General features: G+C 36.6%; 1 protein-coding gene across 2 annotated transcripts in view; it reads right to left on the bottom strand.

The window, feature by feature from the left end:
• Window positions 1-15280, bottom strand: part of RASGRF2 (Ras protein specific guanine nucleotide releasing factor 2) — a 139235-nt gene that overhangs the window by 53986 nt on the left and 69969 nt on the right. The window contains exons 10-16 of one of the 2 annotated variants that reach the window (XM_082783530.1): window positions 10978-11138; window positions 9881-9947; window positions 8723-8859; window positions 6581-6663; window positions 4277-4525; window positions 3572-3960; window positions 419-544 (exon numbers count right to left, since the gene is read on the bottom strand). In XM_082783530.1, coding sequence (XP_082639656.1) covers window positions 419-544; window positions 3572-3960; window positions 4277-4525; window positions 6581-6663; window positions 8723-8859; window positions 9881-9947; window positions 10978-11138 — 1212 coding nt within the window. Of the gene's footprint in view, window positions 1-418; window positions 548-3571; window positions 3961-4276; window positions 4526-6580; window positions 6664-8722; window positions 8860-9880; window positions 9948-10977; window positions 11139-15280 lie in introns of both variants that reach the window. The other variant, XM_082783529.1, reaches the window with a different exon arrangement.

Below are 15280 nucleotides of genomic sequence, written 5' to 3' on the forward strand. Positions count from 1 at the left end.
TTTTCAGTTTCATACAAGGAAACAGACATAGTCATTCTACATTGACAATAATGGGTATTGTGTATTTCATGATTACATACGATGTCCAAAATATGTCCCCTTACTAGCTGAAAAAATCTGTAAAGGTCTTGAGAATTTTGTGAGACTAAGACTGATTCAGTATTAGTACATCCTGTTCAATCTGTTAAAGAACATTTCATCATACACAGAAATCCAATATGCTTCCAAATCTCTTGTTCTAACTGTATTGACTGCCATAATTCACATTTTAATGCTTTTATTTTTATACCTGAAAAATAAGGAAAATACAAATAAAACACAATATTCAAAGACTATTCTTTTCTAGTATTCTGCAAAGATTACAGCTACAGTATTTAAACCCTTTAAAGTTACATAGAACAGAAGTTTAGTTTCATACCTCCTGATTGACGATAGCGGAGATGACGTGGAGTTGAAGGGGATCTACATGGGGAAAGTTCTGTAGTATCCACTGCTGAGGTGCTTTCGGGAATAGTCCTGTCCACTGACACAGATTCTAGAACTGCTGCTTTAAAAGAAATTGGATGTTAACACTGGGATGATCGTTTCATATTTTACAACTCGTGGTCATTTGGAAAAAAGGATATGTGGCTTTAAAGTATGCTTTTTTAAATCAGAGAGCATGGTCAGATTATTTTGTCTTAGATATGAAAATAGTGCTGCTCTGCAGAGAACACAGAGTACACGGGTGATTCAGGACTCTCAGTTTATGAACACCAGAAGATAGAAAGTCTGCAAATAAGCAACTTTGAACAATCTGAACTGTACTGCAATGACACACACACACACACACAAAAAAAGTCATTAATTAATAGAACTTTATAACAGTGTTTAAACACCAAACCTTATACACATAAATTGTATTTAACACAAAATTGCTCATGTTTAATCTGTGTTTTATAGTTGTTATATAATAGTACATTTAAATGGTACTGCTTTTGGAACTGGCCATGCATCTTCTGCATTAAGAAGATTCAACAGTAATTATCCTCTGGAAGGAAAGTTTTGTACCTACAACATATTCAAACAAAAGCTCGTAAATAAAGAATTTGGTGAAAAACAGCAAGTTCTCAGTTTTAAAAATAGTTTGGCTATGACTGCAATTTAAGTCAGCAGACTATCCAGTGAAATGCAAATGTAATAAGGATATGTGAAGTCATAAGTTTCATATGAGCTCATGAAAAATAACCTTTGTTGGATAAATATCTATAATCAGAAAACTGCCTAATAAAAGGGCCAAACAATGCTGCAGAGCTGATTAGTCAATGGAGCCATTCTTCTGTCAGAAGCATAATGAAAGGAATAAGCATAACTACAGAATAGCAAGAAGAATACCTCCTAAATGAGGGGAAAACCAAGTATTTTCAAAAAGCTGACAACATATATTCTAGATTTGATACAAATGACAACTGTGCCTGTAGTACTATAAAGTAAGTCCTATAAATATTGAAAATTATAAACTTTGGAAGTGGGTGAAGGAGGTGAAAATTCCGGAACATAAATGGGCCACATTCAACAAGAACAACCTCCACCATAACAGTAAGTCCTGGGAAACTGAATTTGCACAATATATTGGATTTAGTGTAAGCCACCTTTGTTTTTCTGGAAATCTGGCAGTACCAGAGCAAGAGTATTAACCATAATGAGATGGCATCTCCTGATTAAATAGAACTGGTCTCTTTACCCAGAAAATTTCTGAAACAAAGAACCATGTCTGGATGATGTGGAATGTGTAGATCATCATTCTGTAGTTCTTCTGATACCCATTTCCATTCTCCTTGTGATATTTCTTTTTTAACTTACTCCTCTTCCTGAATATGCTACAAGCAGCCTTGTGACAAAAGGACTTTCCCCGAGAGAACAGAGCTAGCTAATTGCTAATTCCCCCCAAATGTGTGGAAACTGTTCAGTAGGACATCCCCAAAGGAATTAGAGACTGCCATTTAGCAATTAGATGAGATTCTTGCCATTTCCAAACGTCCCTCATGCTGCCCAGATGACACTCCCAGCTTTGACAGACTGGTATGCAATATGTTAACACCTCTCCCATAATGCCTGGTGCTAACAGTAGACCAGAAAAATCTATTCTTTAGTAGGTGTACACTTAAAGTGTAACAAAAAATGTTACATCTAAGACTGCAGTTACCTATGTAAAATTCATCTTAATGCATGGCCTGCATTTTGGAACATGCTATCATATTGATTTGTGGTTACCCTAGCATACAAGAAGAATTTGCCCAACCCTACATAGTAAATAATATATTTTATTTTGTATGTTATAGTCTGTTACGCAATTCATTTAAAAACATCCAGTATGCAGAAAAAACGTGTTTAAATATAACAGCCAATCAGCATTTTATGAAAACATAAAGAATTGGCAAGCATATGCTCCTAGAACACTAACGTGGCTGACTTGCCTGATGAAAAAATTATGTGTTAAATAATACATTATACCCTGTAAAAATAATGCATCAGTAGGAAGGAGACAATACTTCAATGATATTTTTCTTAGTTTACTTTTCGTAATTTTTTTTCTTCTTTTCTCTTTGGTTTCATCAATTTCCAACGTTAAAGTGGCTGTAAATAAAATCAAGGCATATTCAACTCAGACTTGGTCAGGTTGTAGCTCAGGCCCCAGAGGACAATTTCTAAACATGACTTTTAGGAAGAAAACAGTATTTTTGTATTTCCTCATTTTCTGCTTAACATAACAACAGTACAAAAAATTAGGATATACTTTTATTCCAATTGAGAAGACCATCTCTCCATTCTCAAACAGTGATGAGAAATAACTACTCACCCATGCATCCTACGAGATTAGAGCTACTTTCTTGCTTTGAGCAACTGAAATGACTCTACGATTCTGTGTGCAATGCTCCCATTCCAGATGTCCACAGTGAGGTTTATATCAACTAGCTTTATCCTTCTGAAAGTAATACCTATTTTAAGGCGTCTCACAGAGGCCGTAGTGGAAACGAGGCATTTGCACAGGTGCAATTCATCTTTTTTAGATGTCTATCTTCTGGATTGGTAAGAGTCAGGTGACATGAATCTCAACAATGCAGCAAATGCTCATATACATTATTTGTTCAGATTAGTGATGAAATCCTTCTGAAAAACTAGCCCTGCTTTGTAAACATGTTAAAGCTGCAAGGTTTTTACATTCCTGTTTCTTTTTCTCTTAATATTTTACTTCATGGGACAGCTCCAAAATCTGTAACCCTCAGGAAATGCAACTGGTATCAAGCATTTCTGTCTCTCTTTCTCCTAACACTCTTCCAAAGGGAAAACAGACAATATAATTCTGCCATACTGCTATTCGTATTAAAAAGAAGTGGAAATGCAGTGGAAATGCATCACAGCCTCTACTGGAAAAGAAATAGAATATTTTATTATCACAGGCTACTCTGATCATGAAACAAAAAGAAATAAAAAACAACTGCTCCACAATAATCTGACATAAATTAAGCTTTTATTAGAGACAACTCTATTTAGCAGAAGTAACATTCAGTATTCTGTAGATAGAGAATACCTCTTCGAATGCTTCTCCTCAGCTTGTTACAGAGGTCAATACGAGGATTCTCCAAGCTGTCCTCTATGGAGCCAGGGCTTTGCTCAGGAGAGGAGGGCCCTTTGCTAAGGTCCAGAGGTACCTTGCTACCTGTTGGCGGAGGAGAGGTGGCCGGGCTATAGGTCGAGGTAGGACTGCTCGCCACAGATGAAGTAGTGAGATCAAGGGCACCAATTCTCGAATTCAGCGGTGAAGTCAATGACAATTTTCGAGTTCTGACAGGTGAGGAAGTTCTGGAAAGTGACAGTGGAGGAGGAGAAGAAAACTTGCGACAGAGATGTGGTGACTTCCCATCAGCTAGGTACTCTCCTCTATTATTTTGATTGGTAGCAAAAAATAACTCCAAAGACCTTAAAGTAAGAAACAAAAAAGCAACATCATAATAACAAATGCAAAACAGATTTAGGTGATAACACCTGCAAACAAATTTGTGCATGCAAAATCTGTATGACACTTAGTCCTCAAAGCCTGGGTCAAAAGTTGAGGCATATTTATCTAAAAACTTGCATCCTATTTACAAACAATGAACCTTTTTCTTAGTTTATTTACATAACAAAAAATCTTGTTTGAAAGTAAACAATGTCCCAGTAACTCTGTAAGAAATTAATCATAGAAGAAAAAAAAAAAAAAAAAAAAAAAAAAAAAAAAAAAAAAAACAGAGCTCACCTGACTGGAATGGAAGTGAAAGGCCGTCTGTATATGTCTGAAAGTTTTTCCAGTACAACAGCTGCAGTAGTAAATATGCGGTAAGTATGTAGGAAAGTATTCAGGAAATCAATACTTAGAAATCGCAAGTCTGTTAGCCTCTCCAAAAGCCGTTCAACACTTGCATAACGGATTTGAGGTACTTTGCAGGAATTCAGAGTTTTGCTGAAGCAGATATCAATGTCATCTCTATGAAGACGAGCATCGGACCTACACAAATATTAAATTAGAACATTTCACCAAAGAGGAAGAGTTATTATGGTACAGCAGTGATATCACTTCAGTTACTCCTGTCAACACAGAACCAGGAGATATATACCTCTATTTTATCAACACAATAAAACTCTTCATTTGTGGGAAAGCCCGCTTCCATTCAGTTATATTTTATGTCATAACTGGAGCCATTTCGATTCATTTTTGGCAAATAATTAATTTACATTTCAAAATCTAAGAAACCATTAATGAAGCCTACATTTCTGAAGCGGAACAGGAGACAGAATTGTTACCATTTGTCTGTTTTAAGCTGTTGTGCCATGTAGACCTACTGCAATGAGAAGCGTTCTGTAACATAACTGAACTGCTTGCAGTCTTTTCTGCTGGGATCTTGCTTTATAAAATAAACTAGTGGACCCCAGCAAAGACAGCAAAACTAACTCCTTATTTAAGCTTAAATCTTGCTTTCAATATACCACCTGCACTCAGGTGCCAATAATTACTTAAGAAAAAAAAATAAGGAAAAAAAAAAAAAAAAAAAGAAAGCAGAAAGAAAACAGGAACAGACTGAAACATCTCAGCCTTCAAATAAGAACACTCCCTTTCCCCCTCCCCTCCTTCTTGGACATCACAACAAGAATTAATCACATATATAGTCCTACTCATGATGTTTTTTTCTAAATGGGGTTTTCCTTCATTTTATCTAGCTGATGCTTTAGTCTACAGAAAAACAGGTTGGATGCTACATATAGTATATTTCTATACTGCTTTGTGTTTTCAGGAGCAAAGGTAAGGTTTTCTTACATCATCAAATTATTCTGAGCACTTCTCCGCTGCATTACTTAAAATACAATTCTTCTTTCTTAAGTTGGGTCCTCAGAAAAGTGGATTTTTTTTTATTTCATCTAAGTATATTTGTCCAAAGACATTATTTACTATCATACTTTAAAGGCCAATGAATGCTAAAAATCAAACTGATGATTAAAATTTCATAAAGGGAAGGACAAATCTGTATGTTGTTAAGATTCTGTGTGGTTTTTTAGAATTAAGATTTTTTTTCCTGACTTTTTCCTTTTACTTTTTCTGTAATCTACTATTTGAAAAAAAGATACTAATGTTAACATTCAGTAGGTAATGTGTTTAAAAACTGTAGAATTCCTGGAATTAAAATGAAGACAATAAAATGTCTTCTTTCCAGTGATTAAGGGTATGTGCTGTAGCACTGTATTCAGATGGGTACATTCTATTTCTTAACATTTATATTTGATATTGGTAGGTAAAACTGATGTAAATACAGAACTGTAGAAAACCCCAAAGGTAAAACTATGTTAGAAAGTTGGAATCAAGTACTGAAATATTGCCTATGAACAAAAATGATTCTTCTGGAAAAAATAAACAATTGAAAGAAGGCAAGAGTGAAGGAAGAAGGTTTATGAATAATAATTGTTACTTTGATGTGATCAGTTCAAATGGTAAGAATTTTTTTTCTCAGATATAAGAAAAGGAAAAGAAAAAAATTGGCTAGTAAAGTAGAATACTTTGGAAAAGCATACTTGTCTGTACTCAACCCAAAGTGTGCAGAAATTTTAAAATATATTTAATAAAATTATGAGTTGTAGACAGAAGACAAAAATCTAACAGAGAATTAAATTACTCATCTGAAGCATAACTGAATGCAATTTCACAAAGAAGAGAAAAATCTGAGCTGTGATCCTATACTGTCCAACACTGTGAATTAAGACTTTACCCTCTTGAGTTATTCCTACCCCTTCAAGAAACAGATTGAAAAGATACATGTTGGGATATAGAATTAATTCCATTCAACAAAAATGGGAAAAAGAAAGAGAGAAAGAAAGAAAGAGAAAAAGAGAGAGAAATAGAGAAAGAGAGAGGAGGGAAGGAAGGAAGGAAGGAAGGAAGGAAGGAAGGAAGGAAGGAAGGAAAACCAAAACAAAAGGCTTCATTTTCCAAAAACACATTTTCTTTTGATAAAACTTTTATTAAAAATCAAAAAGGCTATTTTGCTTACTAGGAAAAGAATGCTGCACTTACTTTATCATATGTGGCACTGTGACTTTAGAATTTTCTTCAAAAACTATGGTCATTAAACCATTGCACCGTATGTTATCAATGCACTGTGAAAATAAATATTGAAAACTGTTAGCATCAAAACACACTTTAAGAGGACTTACTTCCATACTGTTAGGATCACTGTAAGCCTACAACATAGCTTTCATAGGGCCTGAACTGACAGGTAAAAAGTATTTTCATAAAAGAAAAGCAGTGATGGAAGAATTACAGTGGACATGATTCTCTAGTCTTTTTCCTTTGATTTACACAGCTGCAAGTCCATGCATCTTTACCAGCACACTCATAAAAGTCAGTTCAGAATCTCTTTTACACATGATTAGGTATTTTGAGCTAGAAATTAAATAGCCATGAAGTTCCTTTGAAACTGAACAAAATTAAATACCTCCAGCATCTCTTGAAAAATCAGTACTGGAAATAAGTTAGAATACTTTATACATAAAGTGAGATACAGAGATACAAATAGCTTCTAAAAACACACTTTTATTGTTAATAATAATAATAATAATAAATCAAACGGTGCTATTATTCTTAAATACAGATATGAAGCTGCTGTCAGAGGAGTCCATTGCATAATCTTGTATAAGAGTTTTGGGCTAGGCATTAGGATCTGGAAGAACACTGCTGGGGTATGTTCACAGAACACACTGCTTTGAAATTATAGGCTGTCCTATGTCAAACAGAAGTTTACAAGTTAGTCAGTCCTCAAAGCAGCTCAGTGCTGGTGGTGCCTAAGTACAGCTCAAAGCCATTTGAACAGGCCATTTGAACAGCATTTTCTGCTGGTTTGTACTTTGATGTAGTTGAGGTAACACCACAGTCTTTGATCTTGGCAGCGATCAGACAGTCCACTGGCAGAAGAGGCTTTTATGGTCTGCAACAAATATCTCATACATAATACTACAGAACTATACTATAGTACACAGATACCATCTTTCTAGCTAAGTTATTAGTGTAACAGGAATCTAGGGTCAAATCAACAACAACAACAAAACAAAACACACACACATAAAAAAAAAAAAAAAAAAAAAAAAAGCACTTTTCATAAGAATCCTATAGTTTAAATGAAAGGAATATAAATTCAAGCAAGCTCGCTAAGAACATACCATCAAATAAGACTTAGATGCCATATACATATGTAATTTAATAAGATATGCAGAACTCTGGAAACCAAGACACATTCTGTGGATGAACTGCAACTACGTGTATGCACTTTCATTTGCAAACATTGTTGGGAGAACACACCTTAATCAAAAAAATGCTTTCTATATGCCCGTTTTTGTTAGTGTAGTTCCTACGTTCTCCTTGAGGGCTGTAGCCAGGACAAAGAGAAAAAAGTGCTTCTGGGCAGCTGATTCAGTAATTTTTTATGACATGGTTTCTGCTGGTAATGGGCTCAGTCAGAAACATGATTTTGTTTTCAAGAGACCAGTGGTCTCAATTCTTTAGTGGTTCCATAGTACCATTTCCCCCTTCAAAATGCCTGTGGTGTTTGCACAGGGTCTTGAGCCCTTACTATTTTTTTCTTTTAAGGTGATGCCTATCCCTTCATCATCTCTTGCTTCCCTTCTTTTGTAAGGCTGGAGGTCAAGCTCTTTCACTCTCACACTACTAACGGGTCTCAGCTTTCTCAGGCTTTTACTTATAAGATTCTCTTAATTGTTGACCCCAATCCTCTCCAGAATCCCTGTCTTCAATAGCTGGAGGAGACTTTCCTTTCCTCAAAGATGGAACAAGAGAATAAAAGTTTCTTATGGTTATTCCCTGGCTATCTGACTAACCCCTTCACTCTTTGCTCTCTCAGCTATATGCAGCTAGTTATATTTACCTCTACCTTACTACGCCAGTTCCAAGCTTTGCAGGCATGTAACTGTCAAGTTGGCTGTGGAGCTTTTCACTTCTCATTGATACACATATTTCACTGATGACTCAAATGCAAAGACAAGATTTGGGGGAAAATAGGTAACACTAAAATATTTTCATATAAAGTATTTTCACAGTCAATCAGCCCTCAAGAAATTATCAGCTCAGTCTTGGATTAGTTCTCAGAAACACAGAATAAAATAAGATCTCATAACAAACAAGATAAAGAATGTAGTAAGCTACCTGACTTATATCACTTGTCCATGCAGCTTTCTCCTGACGTGAAGGAGCTAAGAGGACAACAGTAAAAGAAGGAGCATCCGTAGGTTCAACTACAAGCTTGAAATCAAGGTGTCCAAACACCTGTCCAGAACTTTTTGCTTTACAGTGAGAGGAGTTAAAAAAAAAAAAAAAAAAAAAAAAAAAAAGTCAAAATGTGAGATTTCAAACCACAGAATAAAGAAATAATGTTTCCACTTACAGTGGAATCACAGAATCACAGAATTTCTAGGTTGGAAGAGACCTCAGGATCATCGAGTCCAACCTCTGACCTAACGCTAACAGTCCCCACTAAACCATATCCCTAAGCTCTACATCTAAACGTCTTTTGAAGACTTCCAGGGATGGTGACTCCACCACTTCCCTGAAGTTACTTTAAAGCATTTCTCTGACAAAGAGCAAATCCAACTGGTGATCCAAGACAGTGATTTTGTTTTTCCACATATACCAAATAAAAAATAAACTACAAACGTGCAACAGTGAAAGTTGCTGTAAATTACTTTTTAAAATGTCAAATAAGGCTAGAGTCCTTCTAACACTTCTTTGTTAATATACTACAGATATGCTGAAATCAATGAAACTACTTTCACAATTCAAGTGCAATTCTTGCCTAAAAGCATGGAAGCCAAACTGAGTAACAGTAAAATCAGCTTGGGAATGTGTTTTGTTATTTCATTTGAAGAAGGTTGTAGTCAAGATTTGTAGGGAGTCCAAGACAGAAACTTTCCACTAATTCTGCCAACTCACTCAGACCCCATGTATTTAAGAAACTCAATTATCTGTTTTGTCTTTCAAGACGTTTTTCTTTCCTTCCAAGATCCTTAGGGTGAACTTGTATACAAAAGTCAGTAAATAATTTGTCACATTCTTTCAGCCAATGTACATGAAAATCTTATGTGGGATGTCAACAGCAGGAACAAACAAAGCAAAACAAACCCTTACGCAAACAGCAAGTCCATTATGAAAACATCTATTCTACACAATCAGCTAACTGAGTTATTTATCTGGTTTCATGAACAGGGAGAACTTAACAATTTGTTTTTATGAAAAATAATCAAAGGGTAACAATTTCAAGAACATTCTTAGAACTGTAATTACGACAAACATCTGAATGTAACTTACAGTCATCATCAGCTGCATCTGTCTCCTCAACCAGTGTGCACTCTATTAAAGACAAAACACCTCCTGTCTGTGAAAACAAAGCACGTTTTTCATAAATGTAGGCATCTGATCCTATTTGCCATTACAAATATTTTTAAACATTGATATACCTTACTGTATGTTTTTACATTACTCAGGGCACTTATGAAGGTGTATCAGTTTCTAGATGCATATTTTTCCTCAGGAACCAAAACCACCTAGATTAAACATAATATCTTTCTTAGGCAAACAAATCAATAATACAATTAAATGTGCTAAATGTTTTTCCTTTTTACTACAATATATAATTTATCTCACATAAAAGCTTGTTCACAAGATTCAAAAATGGTTAGAATTTCATCATTTTCTACTGAATTTATATCAACTTAATGCTTTCAGTTCAGTTACACTTAATTTACTTTGCAAAATACATTAATTACTTAAAGAGTACAAAGTGAGAAAGCATACAAAAAGTAATGAAAGTGACTCTCTTACTAAACAGTCTTAATAATATCTCAGAAATAATATCTTTGTCAGCCTGAAATTCTGTTCAACATACACCACTCTGTAAACTACTTATTCTTCGTTATTCACAAGCCAACCCAAGAAGGCCTGATTCTCAACTAATGTAACTAGAATATTCTTAGAAGAACATTTGGTTTGAGAAAATATGCTGTTTTGGAAAACAGAACTAACTTCTAAAATTAATTTTATTAAGAGCTCTGGAAATTATTCCTTGGTAAATCCATGGGGTTGTACCGGCTGATATGTACTGAAAACTGACTCACAGTCAGTGATAGCTTATACAGAGGTACACACTATGTCCTGTTTCTAGCTCCCAGATTATTAGGATTACAAAGTTCTGGAAAAAGAAAAAAAAAAACTTATAATATTTTTTTATTAAGAACTTTGGCTGAATTTTATTATTTGCAGCAAGAAGACAGAGCAATCAATTACTTTACATCATCTCACTTCTTTTCACGATAACACAAAATCTCAGGTTAAAACCATAAAATATTGAAATTTCACTGAAGCTGTGTTTTCATTTCATAAGCTGAGTCATAATGTAGAATCTGTACCTTGAGCAGATGCAGTTTTCCTCCTGAACTTCTTGTACAAATTAAAAAATGCTTTGTAAATAAGAAGCACTGCCTTTCTCCTTCTTTTTTCAAAGATAATGATCCCAGACGAACTTTACTAAGTTTTCCCCTCTCAACTGAAGGGACTTGAATAAGGGAACCTAATAATAATCAAAATGAAAAACATACTGTAACAATAATAACATTTGGTAGGTGGTGTGTGTAGTGTTAATCCATCAGACACTGACATTAAATCATGCAACTTTTCATTCTATAAATTACTAATACACATCAATATCTGTTTTAAACACAAGTCATTCATATTTTTTTGTACCAGCTCATTTTATTTTTTAGAGTGAGTTCAGGATAACAGTTTTGCACTTTTTTATGGAGAGAAAAAAGTTTGTCTTTGCAACAACATGCTTAGAATCAAGCAAGCACAGTCTAGACCTATACTTATGTACATGCCTGGACCAGATCTTGGGCAAATTTTTATGCATCTTTAAGACATTAATAGTACATTGTTCAGAAAACAGAGCTGAACAACAACTCCACTTTTGGCAGCTGCTAGCCTTGCAAAAGGTATATTACTTTCAAGCTAAAAAGACAGAGAATGAAAAGAGAATGTTTTGAAGGAAAACAGTTTTCTGTGCAAGAGAGATGGTAATGAAGCAGGTTTCTTCTTATCTTCATACCTTACGTTGTGTAAATTTCAGTGCTACACAGCTCATCTAAAACTTCAGAACTAAACTGAATCTCATTATGTAGGTCTGAATTTGTGCTGTGCAGAATTCCAGACTGGGGAAAACTTCTGTACAGTTTCATACCTCAAAAACAGTATCTGAGCAACATTTGCGTATTGATATCACCATGTGTTATTACTTCTGATTTTGAATGTGGAATCAATTTTGACAGTGAAGTGCAATTCGAAGTTCACATACATGATCTTAAACTTATGAAGAAATGATGACAACACTCTGAAAAAGCTACTGTTGCTAAACTTCACATTTTTCTGCATTTAGTTCCCCTTATGTATTTAATTAGTGTTATTAATATATTTGAAATGTATCATCTGGCATAGCAAAATACATACCGGTAAACATAACATTATAGTACACTTTGACAGACATTTCACTTTGAAATTTAATGATTTGTGTCGCTGCAACAAAACAGTGATGTTTTACTCCAGAAATTTGCAAAGGTATGCAACATTTTTGAGGTTCACCTGAGTTCTAACCAAAAAAAAAACCACAAACTTACTATTTGTTCTACAGTTCTCTTGGACAAAACAGTATATTTATGTCTACTGTAAAAGATAGCAAGGAGATCATTCCCATGTGTTGAAGCTGTGACTTCTCTGTGACATTGGTTGTCCCCCAGCTCCTAGTGCAAGGCCAGTACTATGTACAAAACAATTCACAAGCAACTTCCCATCCCAAAATTCTTAGTGCAATTTTCTCCTGAAATTCCCCCTACACATTTTGGTAACAACATTCTACTTGTTCTTTTCTTCCTATGCTGCTCCTTAGAAAAATGTTGTAAATATAATACACGTATACATATACCCTTGGAACTTGATTTGTATTATTTTTTATTTATTTATTTTCTTTAGAATGCTTTTAGGAATACCATATTCTGTTCTGCTAAAATGGGATGAAGGTTAAATGGTGTACTTGTATGGACCTGAAATATCACTGTTTAAGGTAAATCAAAAGAAACTGCAGATTTTAAATGCAGCAGAAAGACAGCATTATCTGTCTTTGATGCTGAACTTTCACAGAGAGAAACAGATTTCTGTGTGGCTCACATCTAACAAGGACCTTGTGCATTCCTGTGAAGCTCTTGTGATTAATGAAAATGATTTGCCTGATATGGCTTCTATCACAGATTTCCTCTTAAGGGGAAAAAAAAAAGTCATGATTGGCCAGTATACAGCTGCAATAACTGAGTGAGGATAATTTTGGAATATTCATTAATAGTATATGATTTGGACAATTGGTGTAATCTGAGGAATTTTTATCCAGCTACAGACCTAAGCACATTCAGTACTCACACTTCAATACTGCCAGAATAGTCGTAATAGCCCATGTTCAATCCAACAAGTACAAAGGGTTGTATTTAAAACAAACAACAACAACAACAACAAAAACTACATTGTATTGAGTAGTTTACAAATTCAGTTTGGCTTTCTCCACTGGGGAAAGTTTTATTTCACCATGAGGGTGGTCAAACAGTGGAACAGGTTGCTCACTCAAAGAAGCTGTGGAGTCCCCATTCTTGGAAATAATCAAAACTCGACTGGATATAGTCCTGAGCAACCTGCTGCAGTTGATGCTGCTTTAAGCAGGTGGGATTGGACTGGACTATTTCCAGAAATCCCTTCCAATGTCAACTATTGCATGACTTTTTAATTGTGATATATTTGTCAGGAGGGGTAAATTCAGTGCAGCTGATGTAAGGAAGATCAGACAAAGTATTTGGTGGCCTATGAAGGGCCGCCAGATGACAGCTTTCCGGTTGTCAGCCAATGCTGTATTACAGACTGAGACTGCTGTTTTAACTTTAGACTCTTAAAGATGATATTCCTTAATGGTTTGCCTTGACTTACAGAGTGCCTGGCAATAAAGTCTGTATGTAAATATGAGAGAAATAAAAGGGGACCCCAAGAAATCTGAAGAGGATTCCAAAATATACATTGCAAAGCATTGCAAATGTAAATGAGGGAATTCCTATGGTCTCAACATTCTTCACACAATCAAACTCTTAGAAAAATAAAGTATGTAATGTAGATACAATATGGCAACGATGAAATGGACCTTCATAGGAAAAACCTGAATAAAGGCAAAGATACCTATCCCCTTCTGTGCCAGAAAGATATTTCCTGTACCAGTCTACACTGATGAAGAGAAAGAAAACAAGCCTAGCTGAAATGAGAGGAGACTGACGTCACTCTCAAAGTGACCCTACAGTCAGATGTGAAAGGCAAATGGGCTTGGTATTACTTCATTAGCTCAATTCAGATTTCTGCATTTGCACAGTATCACATGTATTAGGTATTTTAAAAGATAAACTTTGATATAGCCGTTCTTAAAATAACACCCAAAGGTGCATCATGGCAGCCTGACTGCCATGCTGCATCACCTGTTTGGTCCTGCACGCAAATGTCTGGCTGCCACTAGGCAGTATTTTGGCCTTGCACTTGCAGAGCTCGAAGCTCCATGGATGAACCCTGGCTTTGAGCACATCAGTGGCACAAACCCCCATGGGGGAGATCTGGCCAGCCATAGCTCCCTGCCAGCCACCTGGAGGCAAAGAGTAAGGCCTTGGGTGCCCCAGTCACTTCATCCCCCCAGACATGCAGCCTCCTGGTCCCACCAGCCCTGCAGCCACTCAAGACCCCATGCTGCTGTCCCCTGGGACTCCAGAAACCCATAGCAGCAGTTGAAGCAGTCAGTAGTGCTAGCTGGAAGAGCCGTGGGTCTGGCACAATGGGGACAACTGTGCAAACCCCATCCAGCTCAACAGCAAGTGGCCACCATTAGTATAGAGACACTCCCAGCCTTGTGTTAACACAGAGCAATCCCAATGGTGCCACAGAAGGGAAGGGTGTGTTTTTTCTTGCTTGAACATCTCATATGTATTTATTATCCATAGATCCCTTCCTGTAGAGGCAACATAGGGCAACAAAAATGGTGAAGGGTCTAGAGGGAGCTGAGGAACTCACATGAGGAGCTGCTGAAATCACCTGGATTGTTCAGCACAGAGCAGAGCAGGCTGAGGGGAGGCTTCGTGGTGGCCTGCAGCTCCCTCATGAGGGGAGCGGAGGGGCAGGCGCTGAGTTCTGCTCTCTGGGGACAGCGACAGGACCCGAGGGGACGGCATGGAGCTGGGACAGGGGAGGGTCAGGCTGGGGGCTGGGGAAAGGTTCTGCACCCAGAGGTGGCTGGGCACTGGGACAGGCTCCCCAGGGCAGTGGTCATGGCAGCGAGCCTGACAGAGTTCAAGAAGCGTTTGGACAACGCTCTCAGATACATAATCTGATTTTTAGGTAGAAATGTGTGGAGGCAGGAGTTGGATTTGATGATCCTTGTGGGTCCCTTCCAACTCAGGATATTCTATGATTCAGTAACATACAGGCTTACCATAGAATCACCAAATTATAGAATGGCTCCAGTTGGAAGGGACCTTAAAGATCATCTTGTTCCAACCCCCCCACCACCACCACCACCATCATAGGCAGGGATGCCACCCACTAGATAGGTTGGCCAAGGCCCCATCCAGCCTGGCCTCGAACACCTCCAAG

Source organism: Aythya marila (assembly GCF_965140915.1).
Source record: "Aythya marila genome assembly, chromosome: Z".
Classification (NCBI taxonomy): domain Eukaryota; kingdom Metazoa; phylum Chordata; class Aves; order Anseriformes; family Anatidae; genus Aythya; species Aythya marila.